This window comes from Colletotrichum fructicola (assembly GCF_000319635.2).
Source record: "Colletotrichum fructicola Nara gc5 chromosome Unknown KSG_Nara_v1_contig01, whole genome shotgun sequence".
Lineage (NCBI taxonomy): Eukaryota > Fungi > Ascomycota > Sordariomycetes > Glomerellales > Glomerellaceae > Colletotrichum > Colletotrichum fructicola.
In genome coordinates, this window is record NW_027094051.1 from 4,786,833 (window position 1) to 4,807,287 (window position 20,455).

At 57.4% G+C, this 20,455-nt stretch overlaps 3 protein-coding genes across 3 annotated transcripts; 1 reads left to right on the forward strand and 2 right to left on the reverse strand.

Moving 5' to 3' along the window:
* Positions 1 to 164: 164 nt before the first annotated feature.
* Positions 165 to 1,659, forward strand: sre1-2 (Elongation of fatty acids protein sre1; the record flags this gene model as incomplete). Its single annotated transcript, XM_032034376.1, has 2 exons — positions 165 to 929; positions 985 to 1,659. The coding sequence occupies 2 exons, from the start codon at positions 165 to 167 to the stop codon at positions 1,657 to 1,659; spliced, it is 1,440 nt and encodes a 479-aa protein (XP_031886237.1).
* A 2,609-nt stretch (positions 1,660 to 4,268) lies between these two features.
* On the reverse strand, positions 4,269 to 5,196 carry CGGC5_v001346 (FYVE-type zinc finger-containing protein; the record flags this gene model as incomplete). Its single annotated transcript, XM_032034377.1, has 2 exons — positions 4,269 to 4,658; positions 4,723 to 5,196. The coding sequence occupies 2 exons, from the start codon at positions 5,194 to 5,196 to the stop codon at positions 4,269 to 4,271; spliced, it is 864 nt and encodes a 287-aa protein (XP_031886240.1).
* An 8,944-nt stretch (positions 5,197 to 14,140) lies between these two features.
* On the reverse strand, positions 14,141 to 18,611 carry CGGC5_v001347 (ABC transporter FUM19; the record flags this gene model as incomplete). The annotated part of the gene is made up of 3 exons (XM_066150821.1): positions 14,141 to 15,335; positions 15,387 to 18,296; positions 18,466 to 18,611. 3 exons carry the CDS (start codon positions 18,609 to 18,611, stop codon positions 14,141 to 14,143), a joined length of 4,251 nt encoding a protein of 1,416 aa, XP_066009777.1.
* Positions 18,612 to 20,455: the final 1,844 nt, after the last annotated feature.

Here is a 20,455-nt window from a genome sequence, read left to right on the forward strand (position 1 = left end):
TCCAACAGCTCTGCAGCGGTCGCGTGCTGAGATACCTTCCTCTCAAAACGAGCTCCTGTCTCATTTGCTGAGACACGATTCAGAATCCCCAACGCCCGAGCGAACAGCGGGACCACCACTTCTTTTTTTTTGGACCGAGGCTCGCAATTGGTCAATCCCCCACCATGGCCGGCGTCACCGTGCTCAGCGAGCTCCCGTCCCCCTCGCTCTTCCAGTTCCCTCCGGACGGCGCCCACATGGCAATCCCCCCGCCGCTCCCGGGTTCCATGGCCGCCGCACCCCCCTTCGAGATCCCCGACCACATCTTCTCCGCCGCCCTCGACCCCAAGGTGCCCATCACCATTGCCGCCCTCTACGCCGTCACCATCAAGCTGTTGAACAAGTACAACCAGTCCACTGGTCGCAAGCCCTGGGCAATCAGCAAGACGAAGCCCTTCTTCGCCTTTGTCGTTCTGCACAATGTCTTCCTCGCCGTCTACTCGGCCTGGACTTTCTGGGGCATGTTGGGAGGCATGCGCAGGAGCGTCGTGAGCCCTTTTGGCCCCAATGGCCTGGCTGCCACCGCCGACAGCTTCTGCCAGCTCAACGGTAACGGCGGCTTCGGTGCCGCTACTGTCTACAACGAGACCGTCGGTTTCTGGTCCAGCTTGACCGGACAGTCTGCGCTCGGCTTCGACGGTCGCCCGAGCCGCACCTCCACTGGCAGAATCTGGAATGAGGGTCTTGCCTTCTACGGCTGGATCTTCTACCTGAGCAAGTTCTACGAGGTTCTCGATACCTTCATCATCCTGGCCAAGGGCAAGCTCAGCTCCACCCTCCAGACCTACCACCACGCTGGCGCCATGATGTGCATGTGGGCTGGTATCCGCTACATGTCTGCTCCCATTTGGATGTTCGTCCTCGTCAACTCCTTCATTCACGCCATGATGGTGAGTTTGCACCGGCCTGTCTTTGTGCGATGAGAGATGCTAACCATGAGATCAGTACACCTACTACACCATCACCGCCTTCAACATCCGCGTTCCCATGGCGATCAAGCGAACCCTCACGACCATGCAGATCACTCAGTTCCTCGTCGGTGCTTCGTATGCCATGCTGCACTCTTTCGTCTCCTACACCGTTCCCGTGACCGTCTACACTTCCAAGAAGGCCGCCGAGGCCGCCGCTTCTGAGGCCGTCACCAGCACCGCTGCCGAGACCGCTACCACTGCGGCCGCCGGTGCCTTTGAGGGTCTCAAGAACATGGTCTTCGGCGCCGGTGCCAAGGTCGCCGAGGAGGCTGCGGGCGCGTCCGTCGCCGCCGCTGCTGCTGCCCCTCCCCAGCCGGGCTTCATCGCCGAGACCGTATACGTCACCCAGCCGTGCATCACCACCAGCGGAGAGACCTTTGCCATCTGGCTCAACGTCTTCTACCTGGCCCCTCTCACCTACCTCTTCGTCATGTTCTTCATCCGCAGCTACCTCCGCCGTAGCAGCGCCGAGTCTGCCAAGGGCAAGGGCAAGGTCCGCCGTGAGAGCAACGTCACCCTGGCCGAGAAGGCTGGCTGGGATGCTGCCCGCGATGTCAACCGCGAGATCTACAACGGCTCTACCGAGTATGCCGTCGAGGGTAGCCCCCGCCGCGGCGCCGGCAAGACCAACAACAAGGCCCGTGCCTGATTGTCTTGTGCGAAGGGGTTGCAACGGATGCGTAATGGGACATACGAGGGTTACTGTGGAGGATAGTCGGACTGAGAGGGTGGGAATTGGGACGGCGGCATGGTCATACTTATCTGGCGTTCTGAGCAGGGAAAACATTTGGGGTAAAGCATTTGCATCGCCCGGAGCGCTCGTTATCTAGTCGTAACCGTCTAGAGTTTTGCATTTTATCGCATGAGGTACCTGGGCAGTCGGCCGTGATCCGGCAGGTGTATATATATTTTAGTACCCAATCTGGTTCTTCAATTCTTTTGTGGTGTGCCCAAAACGCGCTTTTGAGTGACACGCTTCGGAGACTTGGTCTCATTGAAGAGTAGGATGCGGTCGGCCTAAGCTCTTGCCGGATCGGGGGGGTCTTCCAGCCGTTCCGACACGGAGCCGGTCCGATGCGAGGTCGGAGACGGCAGGGCATTAATGTGGATACTCGGCCTCCGGGGCAAGCAAGACGCCGACGTCGAACGTCCGGTGTGGTGTCTCTGTGTTGGGTAGCGACGGATGCAGCCATGTACGTGCACGCCCGTTCGATACTCCGCACCCCAGGCTTCCTCGTTCTTATTCCTGACTCACAAACGCCACATGGTAATTGTAATCCTTTCCGAGTGACATTATCAGTCACATTCTTTCTTCCCGCCAGAGGGCCCCAGCTTTATAGAAGTCTCCTCTCCAAGGTCACAACACAGAGCCCACGCAGCTGTGACTCCTCCGCCGGAACATGTCTGAGCCACGGCATAAACTTTGGATGGCCGCCATCAGCGGATTTAAGCTTGCGGGGGGGCGTTGTTGCTCCTCTTTGCGCGCGCCCACTCGTGCTGCTGCCGGTCGTGAGATGGTTCACACGGGCTGGTGGGCTATGCTGCGGGTACAGCAGCAGACATGCAGGAGCGCAGCAGGAGCAGCGGCGGCAGCGCGTTGACATGTGCGCGCGCGCGCATGTGTGTGTCCGAGCCCGGTTCGTCCAGCGTCGCGTGGTGCGTTGGGACGCGGGGTGCGTCGCCCTCGTCGTCGTTGGACTACCTAACGTACTTAGCTTCCTTTTTTTTTTCCCCTGGCCCGCGATCTTTATTCCCTTGTTCCCGCTGGCGACTGCGCCTGCTCCGCCGGTCTGCTGCTGCTGCTGCTGCCTTCGGCCTGGCTGTCTCTCTCACTCAACACAAGCATGAGCCCCAGAATCTACCGCTGATGACGCTGTCATGCCATCGTGAGCGGACCAGGTCACCACTCCATACCCTGCAAGACGAGCACTCCACGATGATAAACGTCTTTGACCAGAAGGCGAGTCAATACCAGAGACTGCAAAGGTTACACATATCCAGCCACTCGCCTCCGTAACATCGCGGGCAGAGCACTCACTTTTATGAATCACGGCGCGGTGTGTGTCACTTGTCCACAGCATTCGCCGCAGCCGACAACGACATTCGCCGCAAGATCTTACACCACCAAGATCCCGAGCTAAATCCAACCTACCCTCACTGGACCTGGGGTAGGACGGAGGGGGAATGGGGGGGCGAGTGACAACTGGCAAGAGAGAGAGGTAAGAAGAGCCAACCAGCCACTAGGCTAGCCTCGGCTCAAGGATGACCACCCACACACACTGCGCATACACACACCTCGAACCAGTCACTCGGTCGCGCTTGCTGAAGATTTGCCTTGTCGGGTAATGCCCAGAGACACGGGTCGGTGAGCAACAAGAACTCGGACACGTCTGGATTGCTGATGAAGCATCGTGAACAGGCAGCCGCAAGCCCACCACCGCCTGTCCAACCGTCACAGTCACAAGCCAAGGTTTCGCGAGGTGGAACTCCGTGTGGATGCAATCAATGGTATTTCTTTCTTGTCTGTCATGCGGGGTACTTCAAGGCGGCGGACGTGGCCTAACGTGCGCGACAAGGTTGCGCTGCCGTCCGTCCGGGTTGTTGACCCTTTCCTCCTTTCCCCCGCCCTATCCCGATCCTTCATCCTATCTCATTTCTGTGCCATCGACCAATAGGTGAGGCCAACTCTAAATACACAACGCCGATCCATGAAGGTGTTCGGCCGACCAATTTCGTCTTCCCTCCTCGTCACCCGGGCGGGTTCAGAGAGCGGGGGCGAAACGCCCGGCCATCACATCTGGGGTATAGACACCTCCATGAAGTACGCCGCCAAACTCCGTTCGAAAGGAGGGCCTGATTAGAGCCAATGTATGTGTTCCGTAAAACGAGCCATTCCAATACTGTCAAAAAAGACGACAAGCCAAATTCCAAGCTCGATATCCTGCCAACGCCACGCTAAATGCAAAACGGAGCCATGCCAAATCGGTGGTGTAGAAACCGGTAAGGCATTCTAAGTGCGGATCGGATGTAATGATGTTGACGCGTATGCGTAGTCCATTAGTGGGTATTGTTGTTGTTGTTGTGGTGGTGGTGGTGTTTGGTATCGTCGGGGAGGTTGATGAGAATCAACGCCGCCGTTTGTAAGTCTATGAGTCTATTGTGTTCGCTCTTCGTCAAGGCCGTGAATCGTGATCCGTCTATGGCTTCGCGCCCTCGGGTTTCTATTCCTCTCCGTATGCGCCGAATTCGTCGAGCCCTTCAGAAGGTGCTCCAGTTCCAGTCGCGCGGCACGCTGGCAGCGACCTCGGGGCCCTTGGTGGGAGCCAGGAGGCCCGGCGTCGTGGGAACGATGGGGCTCGCAACGATGGGGCTGGTCGGGGTGGTGCTGGTAGAGTCGGAGCTCTGGTCGCTCCCGCTGCGGCTGCCGTTACGGCTCTTCCATACCTTAAATTCGGTGAAGCAGTGAAAGCAGACGCGGGACAAGGTCGCGCGGGGGTTGAACTCGCAGTCCTCGTCAAGGGGGATGAACTGTGTAGAGTGAGGTCCGCAGAAGATGTTGCCGCAGCGGCGGCAGTGGTGGCGACGGTTCCATGCGTTGAAGTTGCGCTTGCAGGTCGGGTCGTCGCACATGGTAGACTCGGTGTCGGGCTGTGGAGTTTCGTTAGCATCCGCTGTCTCGCAGGGTATGCAGTGCACCGTCGTGTGGACTTACCTTCCAGTGCTTGCGCGTAGGCTCGCCGGTAACCTCGGGGAACAGCTCGGGATCCAACTCGAGGTCCACGACCTTGCCGCTGTCGCCGGTGGAGCGACGCGCCAGCTTGGAGCCGATGACGCTGAAGCCGGGCAGGCTGATGAAGCTGCTGTTGGTGCGGCGCAGGCAGAGCAGGTCCTCGCCGTCAAGGTCCTCGGCCTTGGGGGTTCGCGGCTTCTTGGAGTGGTGGTGGTTGGGGCGGAGGACGGCAGGCATGTAGGCAGGGCGGACCGAGTCGGTCAAGCACGACTTGGGCGAGGTCGGGGAGCCGTCGTGAGGAGTGCTGAGGGGGGAGATGCGCTGGCCGAAAGGTCGCGGCGCGGTCTGAAAAGACTGAGATCTTGTGTGGCCAAAGTCAGGGCGATGCTGAGGCGCGTAGAAAGCGGCAGGGCCGCGCTGGTCGGCGAGGGTAGGCATTATGAGGTCGGCGGCCATTGTGTTGGCGATAGTCGGTGGTGTAAGTAATGCTGTGGAGGATTGATGTAGAGGACAAAACCGCGCGTGGGATGGCGGCGGTTGGTGCTAATTAATGTAATCCAACGATGCGCGTGGTGTAGGAATGCAGAGTGCGGAATGCGAGCGTGTCGCAAAGTAGGTGTGGTGATGAAGAAGAGGGAAGGCGTTGGGTCTCGTGTTATCGATGCTTCGAGTAGCAAGCTTGGCCGCAAATGTCGACAAAAGTATATTTCGTCGTCGTGTCGTGGAAGAGGCGAAGATGTGCTTGATCAACCAGAACGGGCTCCCTTTGGATGTTGGTTGTTGATTTATTTTCGGTAGAAGGAGAAAGGTGTAGATGGGAGGTGGGAGCGGGATGGTGAAGTAGTGGTTGGTCGATTGGGACGAGTACGGTCGAGGATGGGAATGGGGGCGTGGGAAGAGGAGCCTTAAGGGCGAACCGTGGGCAGGAGCAAGTGGAAGGGGGTGCGGGTTCCCTATTAGTTTTAATGTTGCGGCAATTGGCGGAGGGAGTTGCCCGAGTAGGAGGGCAGCACCAGTCAGTCTGCCGTACTGCGTCAGGTAGGTACCCAAGGTGCGGTGCACCTCAGCCAGAGGAAGGACCAGCCGCTGGAAGGAGGGGGAGTGCCCTGTTGATTCACACCCCCATCAAGGATATGACACGCTGCGGACCAGGGTCTCTGTGTGCAGCGTCTCTTTGCAGTCACTTACACCCCCCAACGTACTGAGGTACCAGGCCAAAGTAAATGCTCCCTGTCAGGTTCCTGTGGCTCAGGCGGGCCAGGTGCGGTACATCGATCACAGGCGAAAAAACGGCTATTCAGCAGTTATTCCAGAGCTTCCTGTGGGCCGTAAGTCCCCACGCTACCAGCCCGGGAGGTTTTACTTACCCATACAAGTAAGTATTCGTACCAAGCAGACCTTCATTTCCTATGAAGAGAGGCACGAATAACTCACGATGCTCTTTTGCCAGCCAACCCCTCCGCCAGAGACGCTCTCGCCGTGCCCATTACGGTGAAGCAAGCATACCTCTGTGCTGTCTGTCTGTCTGTCTGCATGCACTCGTCTGCCCAGATAAGAAATAAACTCTGGACAGAAGATGTATGTATGGCCACCCGTCTCCCAAGGTGCATAGGAGCAGCAGCAGCAACAGCAGCAACAACACCGCCAAAAGCCACATCAGCTACAACAACGGAAGGCGACCGCGATCTCCAAGATGCAGTTGCCCAATCAGCGACGACGGGAAACCAAAATACAGAGAGTATCAGCGAGAAGGCAAAGGCGGCGGCCCACGATGGTCGATGGCGGCGGCGGCGGCGGAGGCGACGGCGACCGCCCTTTCGCCTGCAAGGGAAGCCCCCGTCAATGCAGTCAGTCAGTCGTCGTGGGCCGTCCACAGTTGGAGTTGGTCTCCAGTCTCCAGTCTCCAGTCCAGTCCCAGTCCCAGCGGCGCTCCAGTCAGTGCACTCCCAGTTCCTAGTTGCGGTCCCCCCCCCTCACGGTCCACCTCATCATCAAGATGCACCACCACACACACAAAGTGCCCCCAATCCCGTAACCGCATTAGCGACCTCTGCGCTGTGGGCGGTCTTCTACCCGTCCTCTGGTTGGCCGAACCACCCAAAATCACCCCCGGCCAGGTCTCCGTCGACACCGGCTGCCTAGTCCTCGTCGAGCGTAGACTCTCTCTGTCGTCCCGTCCGTCCTAACTGCAATCGACAAAGAACGCTGCCTGCCGTTTCCACCATTACACAGTGGCTCAAGGCTTTCGACCCTCCAAAACAGCATCCAAGCCTCTCTTTCTCTGCTTGTGCTTGCTTTTTTTTAATGAATTCCGGCGCGAGACTCCACTCCGCCCCAGCCAACTGCCCCAAACCGTCACAATCTCGACCCTCTGTCTTTGCTCACCTTCCGTGCCCCTCCGTCACCGAGGCCCCAGCAGCCTAGACAGCGGAAACATGGACCAGCGCTGTCTAGGACAAAAAAGACCCTGAAATGAGCTGCTACGTAATAACGCCGTGTTGATTGTTCCCTTCGACCACGCTAGTCCTGTCTGCGTTGATGAAGATCGCTGGGAACCTCCTTGGGCCCATGGGTCTGCTCGCGTGTCTTTTTTTGTTGTTGTCCTGCCTCGCCGTCGTCGTCTCAACTCCTCTAACCTCCTCCTTCTCCTGGCCCATGGCCCGTAGTCCACACGGCCGCTAAGTTACTTGGAGCTACCTTGCCGCTTCATCACCTTCCCCTAAAGCTTAGCGACCGAGTGGTTGGTTTCGTTGTCTAGGCCAGGTCACTCCCGTCAGGGTCTTTTGGCTCCCGACTTCTTGTCCCGCGAGTAGCCTGCCAAAAGGTCTCGAGGCTCTGCCAGTCTGGGACGACCGAGATCAAGACGAAAAAAAAAAGCAATAATGCCATTGTAGCGTCTGCAGCCTGCAAATTAGCGGTGGACGAGACGCTGGAGGGATGCACCTTTCAGACACTCCCCCAAAGACCCTTCAACCCACTTCACCGTCCCAGGAAACCTCCCGCCTCCTTAGCACGAACTCCAGCCATTCTCACGCGGCTCCGCGCTCCGGAATGAGACCGCGGCCGTAGTGTAGTGTAGTGTAGTGTAGTGTAGATAGTCTCCAATAACTCTATGTCTTGCCTGAGGCACTTGGGAGCGAGCGGCAGGACGACGCCCGGTAGATCCAACTTCACGATGCCGAAGTTACCGTTACACATACATCAACCTCTTTCCCGCTGTGGCCGCCGCCGGAAACAGCAACGTAATCGTAACCGCTGGCGCGGCCGGGCAAATGCACATCTTCATCAGAAACACTGCGGTTGCTGCATCGTCGCCAACAGAAATAACAGCAACTCTTGACAGGGGTGCCCCATCGGACACAGACCGATCTGGACTCTCTTCTTCTCACTGTTATTCTTTTTGCCGGCTGCCGCTCGTATCGCACGCGTGCATCAAAATGGGTCCCTTGCCCACTGCCCAGTGCCCAGCGCCTCTTTGAAGAAAGAAAGCAAAAAATAAAAGAGGGCACATCGGGATTCGGGGATCCATCCTACACTTTCTCCCATGGATGGGGTTCGTCTAGTATTGAAAGCAGCAGCAAGTAGCAGGGGTTCCTGAACCGACGTTTTTCGACCAGGACATGGAACACTGCGCGGCCTGAGATTAAAGCCTAGGCAGGCTGGGTACGCGTGCTGCGTGTAAAATGCTGCCCGGATTAGAGTCGTACCTCTTTTCGAGTAGTGTTTCTCCGAGGCCAATTGTATTTGTCCTGATGATTTTGTAAACATGTGTCTTTGTTGTCGCTGTTGCCCATCACTTTGTCATTTGTCTCTTATTCTTCAACGGCACTTGCAGGCCCATTGTGATAGCTGACTATTGTCATGCACTGCTGTCGACGGGCTTCGCTCCCCCCTCCCATGGACCGATGGTGATTCCCGCCCCCTCCCTCTCTCTCCTCCTCCCCCATCCCGATGCGTTGATGCGTGTGCGCGCATCCATTCTTGCAGGATACCTTATGCGTCTGCACCGCGATAGGCGGGATCCAATCGTCCTGTGCGACGTCGGAACACCTGGTCTGAGTGCCCCTCTTGGTGATGACAGACAGGTCAGATTTGCTGCACGTAGTTTGGTCGGGACCCAGAAACAAGAGGCGACAGACTCGGGCATGTAACTCTGCCTCTGACTCTCTCTCTCTTGACGCTCGACTCCAGTCATCTGCAACATCGCCATGTTTGTTGCATGGCAGTTGCATAGCAGGCGCGCCTAGGCCAGTCGCAGTTGCAGGATACATTGAGACGTTGTCCGCTGTCCCCTGTCAAACTGCCAGACCGCCAACCGCGAGGCGGCAGGGCCTGGAGACGTGGAGGGCGCTGGGCGTCCACAGTCCGTGACGTGAGGGACCGCGGCCAACGTCCACAACACAAGCCTCAGTGTCTCTCCCCTCCAAACCCACCGCCCATCTGCTCAATTGCTGCATTGGGCCATCCAGCCGGGGGCGTCTTCTCCCCATAATGTGGAGACCCGTCCTCCACTGACACTGGCTCGCTGGACCAGACGAACGCTGTTCATTTCCAATCGCCGCGACTCGCTTTCCTCCGATCTCCAGCCTCCCCAGTTGGCTGCCCGTTGTTCGTCTGGTCGCTGGCTGTGCTGGCCGGGACTGGCTGGGCAGCTTCGGTGGGTTTTGCCTGGTTGGCCTCCTCCTCTTCAGCCATGAGGCTTGATGCTCCTTATTGTTGACTTTTGGATGTGGTTGCCAGGCGGTCTGTCCTGTCAGTGCAATTAGCTGCACCCATCGCACGCCGCAAGCGTCCCGTCAGTTGTCAACGGGGGCAAATGGCGGGGTGGGTGGCACAGCATCCTCGCGTGCTGTTTACGGCGGGCGATAACCACATGGCAATGTCTGAGGGCATTTGCGCTGCACAACGCCTGCGGTGGCCGCTGAGCTGCGCTGCTGCGGATTGCAACGACTAGACGGGACGCACTGCAGCTGGCAGCCGACAGCCGTCGAGTGCCGGTTTTTGCCCACATAACGGAACCTGATGGCTTCGGCATGACTTGCTCTAGCGGCAGCGTAGTTCGTGGGCAAATCTCCTGAGCAGCCGCTGCTTCTTCGGTGACACTATCCACACTGATCTCATGCTCAATAACGCCAATTGAGATTTGGTTCCCGGCCACTGAGGCGGCTGAGATCTGAGGCGTCGGCCAGAAGGACGGGAGTTTTGCTCGCTAGCTCATTCGCCGTTGTCTGCGTTCGCAGAGACTCCGAACGAGTACCGCACGCAACGTACCGAACCAAGCAAACTCTCAGTAGTCAGGGTCCGTGGAGAAGGGCCCGAGTCAGGTCAAGCAGTGAATATGACGCAGGTCGTGCAACGTTGACGCTCAGAGATCTCGTTCCGTGCCCATCAACTTCCTGGAACAGCAAGAGCCAATCCAGCCACGGACGAAAGATCTGCTGTCGAAACCTGACAACTGAGCGAAGCTGAACAGATATCGACGTCGATACCCCACCGTCCTCAGCCGTCCGTTGGTGAGGGAGATTGTGCCTGTGCAGGGAGATTCCTGCGTCCGATGGAGATTTGGCGGAGCCGAGCCCATCAACAAGCCTCTGAAGGCGAAGCGAAGCGAAAGCAGAGGCCAGCTGGAGATGGAGATGGGGATGGAGCTGGACCCGAATGAAGAAGATCGTGCAGGACCCAAAACCTTCAACAGAGACAACAGCTCGCCAGCCGCCCAGCTCCCAGGGGTGGAACTTGTCCGCAGAGTGACAGAAAGCCCACCTCTGGACCTCGAGGAGCTCCACTGCCTCCAGAACGCCTCCAGAAGCCTGGAGATGAGGGCCGTTTGTGGGTTCGCTTTGACTTGGCATTTGCAAATAGGTTGCTGGGAGGCCCCGCCCACGACGGCGCGTCGTCGTGGTTTTTGGTGGCACCAGCCTGAAGTTGCGACCGAGGTACAATATACAGCAAGGTACAGATAAGGAAAAGGACCAAGCAACCCTAATAGATATAACTGAAGTTGCGACCAAGACGACAGGCTGGCCGCTCGTGGCCCTGCCGCCTCGCCCGAACGCACAGAATTCAGTGGCGGGGATCCCAGCAAGCAAGACCGCTGCGCAGCATTGATGGGGTTTGAGTGGAAGAGTGCAGTGCGCGGTTGTTCCCCTTCTTTTGCCACAGCCTCGCGACGACGGTCTGTTCGTTGCTGCAGGTGGCCAGTGGCCTCTCTTCGCTGTCGCCGAAGCGCTAGGCATTAACAGCATCCATGGGCTTGCAGAGCGCGATTTCACGCAGCAGAAAAAAGACTGGAGTGTCCCCGGAATCTGGCCGACCCCACCGCGCCATCCCGTCCCCCTCGGCGGCTCTGGCTTCGGTCCTCATCCTCTTTCGACAGCAACGTCCGGCCGAGGTCCGTCAAACCGCCGCCGGCCAGAGACAGCCCCGACGAGGCTTTGACGAGGAGGCGAAACACACAAAGGACGTTCGATAGACCGCGGCTGCGACGCTGACAGAGCCACGAAATGGATGCGACAAAGACCGAGAATTGGTCAAGCAGATGCTGCACACTGACACAACTGGCATGGACAGGTTTCCGAATGGGACACCGACATTCCGCCCCGTTATCCCTGTAAGATGATTGGGCGCTTGATCGTCGGTTCATAGTTCAGTGCGTTCGTGGGTGTTGCCGGCCGAGAGAAGCCCACGGCCGGGCAGGTGGCAGGCCAGTTTTCAACAGGCTTGCCGCAGAAAAACGGCGGGTACCGTGGGTGCAAGACTCTGTCTGGGTGGCGGCAGCAGAGCGAGGAAAAAGAAAATCCATTTGCATCGTCTCTCCCAAAACGGCCAGTCGCTCCTTTTGCCCAGCTTCGCGCCTCGCTGCCAGCGGTACGGTTGGGGGCAAGACAAGTCCGGGATCCCAAGGTCGGTTGTCTGCCAAGTTGCCGCCATCATCCCTACAGCGGATATCTCTCACGTGCGAGGGACGTGGTCTTCCCCAGATGATCCCAAATGAGACATGTCGTCGTTAAACGAGCCTCATCTGCGAGAAAGAGCCAGGGCTGGGAATGGGGAAGGGGCTGGTGGCGACGGGGTGTTATCGAGTTTTGGTTTCAGCGATAATCACAGAGGGAGAATCAGAGTCAGGCCAGGCCAGCAAGATGTGCCGTGTTGGTGGTTGGTGGTGCACTGGTGGCCGCATGCCGTCCCGTCCGCCTTGTGGGTTAAAGTCGGTGAGTTTTGGATTGGGGTCGCATCGGCAGTGAGTGAGGGGATTTCTGGCTCGGTGCCTCGCAGCAGCAGCAAACGAAGACGAGACAGCGCCGTGAATTCCAGTCTTGCCAGCCAGTCCCGTCCCCAGCGATCCGTCTTGCTGGGAGTGGACAATCGGGCGCCGCGAATCGAGATAACGGACCACTTTTCGACGAGCACAGACGCCCTTGTCCCCAAAGGGTATCCTTGCTGCATGCCATGCTTCATCATCCCTGCGCTTAATCAATCGATGCAGGGTCCTCCTCGCCCATTGGCTGTCGCTTTTGCGCCGTTATCGCCGTCTTGTGATTGGTCGGTTTGTCAATTGAATGTGAATGCAAAATTGCCTCAGGCAGCTCGTCGTCGGAGTGCGTAGCTGACACTGGCCAGCGAGAGCTCCCAGCTTCCGCCGAGCAAACAGCTCCTTCTCCTCCGATCCCGGGGTTCCCAGCCGAGTTGGTTGGGCGCAACTGCTCGACGGCCACTGGCTGAGCTGAGCTGACTCGCCGGGCTCCCAATCGCTGAGGAAGGAAGCGACAGAGGTGAACTGGCGTCTGCACTCTGCACGTCTGCAGGGCGCTCAGCATGTGACGTCGCTGCACCGGCATCCCTCGTCGGCGCAGTCGGTGACCGCTGCTCACCGCCTAGTGACATACCACCCATTCCAGCTCAGCCGTGCGCTTCATTCCAAGTGGCCAATCTGCAATGGCCACCTTATCCTGGCCGGGTATGCTGTCCGACCAGCTAACCAAGACGACGGATGTCCTCCCGGGAACGCCTTCCCATCGTCCGGTCTGAGGGTTCAGGAAAAGCAAAACCTCGTTCCCAACCAGAGATTGAAAGAAAGGAGAAATTGCTCGAGATGGCAGGTTGTTACGGATAACGGACGGACGACGTTGGGATGTGTGTCCTGCCCGACTGCCGATCCGTGCAACCAAGAACGGCGCGCCGGTCGGTTCAGTCTCCCCCTCGCGTAAATTGCGCACCCTTTCGACGATCCCTTTCCCATTCCTCTGTCCCAAACGTTCCGTGACGTTTAAGGGGGATTTGCCAGTGATCGCCCGCACCCGAAGCGAAAGGAACGCGAGTGTTGGTGTGTTGGTGTGTTGGTGTGTTGGTGCATTGGTGTGTGTGTGAGACGGCCTGTCTTCCCCGCGGAAACGGTTCGAGAGCAAGCTTCCGCGCTTGCGCTCCCCAGCTATTCGCAGCCCGTTTGCCCAACACCACCATGAACATGATCTCCCAAACCCCTGGCCGAGCGACAAGCCCGGCAGCCGTCTGACATCGGTTGCACGGTCGCACCGGGGCCTGGCAGACCCCTTTTTTCTCTTCCCGTCAGTGTGGTGTACTGCACATCATTGGAATGCCATGACGTTACCGGGAGCTGCTCTTCTTCCGCTCTGGGCAGGTTGACACGGGATCGCTCGATGAATCGAGATTAAACCATGGACTTTTGCGACTTTGCAAGAGTCAGGTCCTTTGCGATGTTCGTCCCTTTGGCTGGAGTGATTGACTTTTTCCCTCAGATTGACAGTTTAGATGATGATGATAGGAGACTCCGAAGCCTTATCAGGGCAGGCATGACGTCGATGCTGTGCCATCGAGGCCGGGGGTTCCTGAGTTTGTTTCCGCCAAGGCAGGACGGCCCCCAAGTTGGAATTGAGAAGGTTTTGACGCAGGCAACTGTCGGTCAGAGCTTTGCGTGTGTTGAAGCGGAAGGAGCATTAGCAGCTCTGTCCCTTTCCACGGGAAGAAGCAAGTGCGGGAGGGCGGTCAGAGGCAAGAGCTCCCGTGCCGACTGAGGCACTCGCGGTCCACGTGCTTTCCGTACCTGGAAGTTTCCAGAGTCTCGAGGCGAGGAAGGAGTAGCCGTTCAACTTGGAAATAGAGAAGGTCTTTGGTTGCAATTGCTAAGATGGACATCTGAAGGATGGCCACCGATGACTTGGCAATGTTCAGCGAGCCATGGTAATGGCTATGAGCATTAATCTCACTTCAAAATAGCAATATGGCGACGAAGGTCTTGACTCAAAATTGTACATAGTCTCATCAACAATACAGCCGGCTCACACCACCTCTCCAAGTCATTGAGTTGAGGTTATCACAGCCTCTCACTCCGAGAAGCCAAGGTCAACATTGCAATCCATGTCCTTACGTTCCAACACGTTCATCACTCCTCGGATGTCCTGCTGGCGTTCCAAAGCTCCCTAAATACACCGCCCTCCTGATCCTTCAACACACCTGGCTCGCCCTTCTCTACCACGCGCCCCTTGTCCATGACCACGATGGTATCGCAATCCATCACAGTGTCCAGCCGGTGAGACACCATGATGACGGTGTACCCCTTGAACTCACGTGAGATGACATTGTGCATCTCCACCTCGGTGGCCTTGTCGACGCTTGACGAGACCTCGTCGAGAAGGAGGATGCCACCCTCGGCACCGTTGCGCCCCCTGACACGGCGGCGGAGAACGGCCCGCGCAAGGCAGAAGAGCTGCTTCTGGCCCGCGCTGAGAGCCTCTGAGGGAAGGTCGGCAGACAGGCCACCGCGATCCTCGATTGCTGCGGAAAGCCCAACTTGTTCGAGAACGCTCCTGCATTCTGCTTCATCTGCTTCACCGAACGGATCAAGGTTGTCCTGGATGGTCGAGCCGTCAGGAAGGAAGATGGGGTCTTGGGAGACAGCGATGATGCGGCGGCGGAGGACGTCTCTGTCTATTTTGCTAGCGGGCAGGGAATCGATGGTGATGTCGCCGTCGGAGTCTGGAAGAGGGTTGAGAAGACGGAGGAGCAGGAGCACCAGAGAGGATTTCCCACTTCCCGTGCGTCCGCAGACGGCTACCGTCTCGCCGGCGTTGATGGTAAGATCGAGATCGCGGATGGCGAGTTCATCCATAGACTTGGGGTTCTCGGGGTCGCCGTACGAAGCTGAGGTGCCCTTGATTTCGACCGCGCCCTTCTGAGGCCAGCTTTCCTCGGGTATAGTGTCTTCTTCCGGCCCAGTCTCGGGCTTGACTGTCTCATGGAAAGTCTTGATACGTGCTACCGCGCCGATACTGGTTTCTACCGAAGTGAACGAGGACGCGAGCATGGTGAGCGTGTCACTCAATCGCATGATCGTCACGAGAGTTGCTCCTGTGTATCCCGAATTTGCTCGCAACTGTGTCGACAGAGTGACGACAAGAATCGCGATGGCGGCAACAATGAGCCTCAAAACGAGCGCCAGCCAACGCTGGATGAGGGCAAGCTGATACGCCGGCCTTTGGCTAGTGTCGAGTAGACGGTTGTTTACCGAGATGTCGGTGGGTATGAAGCCCAAAGCTCGCACGGTGGCCAGGCCCTTGAGAGTGTCGATGAAGTGAGAGCTGGGTTGATGGTTAGCTGAGGTGAGTGAGTTCAAGAGACATGTGACTTACTAGAGAGGACCCTTTGCCTCGAGATCCAATAGCCGCAACTGCCTCGACGTCCGCAGGTAGAACCTCTGCACCGCGACTACGACCCCGATGAGGAACGGGTAGGTGATAACCAGCCAGGGTGATGTGGTTGCAATGATGAATAGCATCCCGATCGCAGTGAACAGCCCAAAAGAAAAGTTGATGAACGCCATAGGAAGCTCTCCGTCAATCAGGCTGATGTCTTGGGCAAAAAGCCCGGTGATGGTGCCGGCATCAGTGACTGTCAGGTACCTCAAAGGCGCGCCGGTGAGTGTCCGCAGGCTCTGTTGGTGGAGCTTGGCCCCTGACTGGTAGATCATGATTCTCAAGCAGATGAATATGACCATGATCAAGGAGACGAGACACAGCGCTTCGAGGAGGGCGTATATGCCCAAGTAGTATGCTTTCCCATGCTTCGGATCCGGTGACACAATGTCCTCAGACCAGATCTTGAGCCAGATGTTGGGAAAGGCCTGGTTGAAGCCGTAGGCGGTGCACCAGAAGAAGTATCCAGCAAGTACCAGCGGCGACATGGTGCCCAACCAGTGTCCGTAGACCGACGTGTCGCCCACCTGGCGTGCCTTGTCCGCCTCCTTCTCCAAGACGGACTCGGCAGTCTTTGTTTTTGTCAGAGCGATGAGCTCAGGTTCATCTTCGTCGTCGTCGTCGGCACCCTTGGAAGCAGCCTTTTCCTCCGAAACTTGGAGGCTCTCAATGTATTTTCCGTTGTTTTTCAAGTCGGCGAAAGAGCCTTGTTCGACCACGGTGCAGTCTGTACCGAGGGCTATGATGTGGTTTGCTGAAGGAAGGTGCCGGACCGAGTGAGTGCAGAGCACTGCCGTGACCCCTCTGCGGCGAACAATACCATCAGGACCAAACACGCGGCGGAAAACATGCTCCTCTGTGTTGGCATCGAGGCCGCTCAGAATGTCGTCGAGGATGAGAATCTCGGTCTCCAGGTAGAGGGCGCGTGCGAGGGCGACTCGTTGTCTTTGGCCTCCGCTCAATGTGACGCCATTGCTGCCAATCTTGGTGCGGTCACCTTTGGGCAGCGTTGCCAGGTCTGCGGACAACATGGTGGCGTCAATGACGTGTTTGTAGCGCTCCGGGTCCAAGGCAGAGTGCCCAATGATGTTGGCCTTGACCGTGTCGTTGCAGAGGAAAGGGGACTGGTCGCAGTAGCCCACGTTGCGGCAGCTGACTCCAAAAGCGACTTCACCGGAATTGTATGGTGTCTCGCCTAGAAAGGCCCTCAACAGAGTCGACTTCCCAGAGGCAATGGGTCCCACAATGATGGTGAGGGAAGAGGCGGGAATCTTGATGTCGATCTTCTCCAAGACGTTCTTTCCCTGTTCCCAGCCGAAGAAGCCTTGCGTGACTGTAATCGCGGTGGCCTCAGAGTCCGCCAGAACATTCCCATTCTGCTTAGCTGGGGGCATCGATTCAGGGGTCTTGCGGAAATCCACTCGCGCTTCCTTGTTGAGATATGCTTGGATACGGCCCAAACAGGCGAATGCTCCAGTCATCATCGGGAACGTTTGCAGCAGCAGTCCCAAGGGGCCAGCGATGAGCATCAAGTAAGCGATGGACGTAAAGATGCGAGTAACATCCAGAGTCGACGAGGTCGTCGCAAATGCCACCGTCGGCCCGAGTAGGGTTGGCGTGAAAGAAGCAGCGACAGCGCAGATGATCATGGAGCGCCACCGTCCGCCATCATGAAGATCCTGGAGCCGCAGTTTGAGAATCAACTTCTCCACCGGGCCCGTCATGGCAGAAATCTTTAGCGCCTTCATACTGGAGATAGACTTGGACGTCACGCCCACCCGCTTCTGGATAGCCTTCATCCACACTGCCTGACGAGACGCTGACACGCCGGCAATGACTGCGGCGATTGCGAAGCAGATGATGACAAGAATGATGGGTGACACAAAGGCAGCACCGATCTGGCGCTCGAGTAGCCAGCATGCGATTGCAATCTCGATGGGATTCGCCCAGTATTCATGGAAATGCTGAATACCGCCCTTGAAGCGCTCCACGTCGGCGTTCATGAGCGTCAAGGCAGCGGAGTCGTCTGCGGCGGAGAGCTTCAGGACTGTCGTCTTGCGGTACACAGTGGACGCCAGCACTCCCCTGACCATGAAGAGAGACCGTTCGTGCAGGTAAAAGTGCAGCGCCTGACAGGCTGCCATGCCGACGTAGATGAAGAACGCCGCGCCGATGAATGCGTAACCCTTGTTCGGCGACGAAGAGTCTGCGGGCTCTACTAGATAGCGCAGGAGACCTTGAATCAAAAGGGGCTGCCCAAACATGAATCCGATTCGAAGGGCCCGAGGGACGACCGGCAGGATCAAGGGGATCGCGAGGGTACGAAACAAGCTCCTGGCGAGGGGATGCGACTTGCCGACGCTGTTGTTTCTCGCATAGTGAGGCTCAAACTTTGCGTGCAAGACCTCGGCCGTCATAGCATCGTCGAGGAGGTAGAGGTCACTGATTGTGAGAACTTTACGGTATCCCTTGATGAAGAGGCCGTTCAACCAGAAGAACGAAGCCAGCTTGATGATGCCGCCATACGCTTCGGGACCCTGCGGTTTCTGGTCGACGTACCATGCCAGTGGCTTTTGGTGAGACTCCACGACCAAAATTGCAGCCTTCAAGACGAGTGAAGCGAGGGAGGTGTAGGCTTGCTGACGGCCGGCATCAGACCCTGCCGAAAGCCACAGCGTTCGTGAAAGCGGAACGTCGAGAACGAACGTCACCAGAAGGAAGATGCTGAGCAGAGTTGATGGCCGGGGAGAGCGGGCATGCTCCAAAAACGACAACGGCATCATCGCAAGACTGACCACGAATACCATCGCATCCGATGCGACTGACGTAGTCGTTGTCCATGACGTGCTACGGCTGGTCAGAACCAGTTGATGAAGCCGAAGTCCGGCGTATGCGGCGATGAAGAACTGGTTGGTGGTTAGACAAGGCGCAGAAATGAGGGTGAGCAGTACTTGCGATTTTCAGCCATTGGAACTTGGGACCTGCTGCAACTCTGGGCCTGCGGAGGAGGACGAACAAGCGCGGCAGAGCAGCCACAATGAAGACGGCGGCAGGGACGATTGTCAGGATCACCTGCTCGAACTTGATTGTCAGGTCGAAGTCATCACGACAACCGTGGACGACGGGACCGAATGTGTCATCATTGGTGCAGGAAGACTTCATCGCGGCGTGACGAGGAAGGAGAAGTCGCGTATGGCAGCCTGGGCCGATACTCTGTTCGGTGAAGCTGGACAAAATTCAATCGGTGAGGAGCATTCGGCGCTGTAGTACGAACTGAGGCCAATCTGAAAACAGGAGTGAGCGAGATCAGACGCGCGTGACTGGACAGCACCAGGACTACTCGCGTAAACATAAGTAGCGAGTCGTGCGGCGCAGCAGCGACTGAGAGTGAAGCTGTAATCGTCAGCCAGCAGTAGATTGTAAAGGGACTTTGGTTTATTTGGTTAGATCAGTCTAGCGTATCAGTGTCCGGGGGGGTGTTCCTGTTGTCCCGATGGGGAAGGCGGCTATGGATCCATCCCTGCGCGGTGCCGCGATCCCGTTTGGTGCCTGAGACAGGGAGTTGGTAGTTAGTGCTCACCGAGCAGTAAGCCGATGCGACACAGCTATGATAGGCTTATGGCGGCGTCCATCTGAAGGCATCGCGTGCCTTAAAATGGCTGCAGCAATTGGCGCTGTTATTCGCAACTCTGGATGGCTTCTGTGAAGGTGTATCACTTGGAAAGCCCATGTCGGTAGCAACGAAAAGTGTCATCGGTGTGCCTCATGCAGAACTCGTCGGCAAGACCCATGTCGGCTTGCCAATGCGCCAGAAAGAAGCCGCTTCTGTGCATGTCGAGATCGATGAGATGCTCCATCCGACAGTAAGCCCCGGAGTGCCGGCACATACCCCACAGGAGCTTCGGCGCCGAGACCCACATCGCCGATCTGCTCCGGGCTGTGCGTCCCGGTCATTGCCCGCTGTGCGTCCGATCCGCGCTGTCGAAGTCCGGAGCCCACTCACCTGGATGGAGCGCGCCATGACCCTCGAGAAGTGCACGACGTCCAGTCCGAAAAGTCCCGACGACCCAAACCCCAGTTCTCCGTATTGCTCCGCCCTTGACAGCTATTGAATCAGACCAGCATGTCATTGCCAGCAACCCCAGGATGCTGTGGGGGCAAGATCGACGTGAGGACATTCGTACGGCAGCGCGCCCATGGGCGAGATTCCCGACCCCAGGCCGTTTCATTCCATTCCCGTCGGGGCGTTTCAAGAATGAGCCTTTGGTTGCATTGGCTGCCAGGGCGATCGCTGACTCGCTGGACCACACACAAGATGCGGAGCAACTGCAGCGCCCAAGACATCTAGGCAAGGGTCGAGCCCCCTTTTGTGCTATTTTGACGATCAACTCTCACGATTGGAACCTATTTTTCGAGCGTGGGGGTTCATCGAGAGACAACTCATCGAATGCCAACCCCATGGGCCGTCCGGGAGAGCGACCTTCGTCTAAATAAAGGCACCTCACCTCACCTTCTTTGTCTGAGACGCGGACAACGTCCCGCTCACAACGAGAAGCCAAGAGATAACTGAAACGTTCATCGCCAAGCATACGGCGAGACCGCAGCCTGAAAGCTTTTTTTTGTTCTCCTTCATCGCCAGACGGATAGTCCCCCAATTGCCGCCGCGATGGCCTCCCTAAGAAACCGATAATACCCAAAACCCGCCAAGCTGCTGCCAAGTCCTCGGGCCACCAGCCGACTGCACCGCCCGACGTCCGAGGCCGAGCCTCAACGTAGACCTCCAAAATAGACAAGACGATTCTGGGTATATTCATAGCAAAGGGGTTGGAGACATGATGGGTAAGGGGCAAAGATGAACCATACGAGGTTATCGAGCAGAGAGGTCAGGCAATTTCTCTGGGAGGCTATCAAATCAACTTACAGAGAATTCGTCAGAAGAGCCAGGGGTTAGACGCATTCCTATGGCTCTTTGATGCAGCAATGTGGCCCGCAGCTGGTCTAAGCAC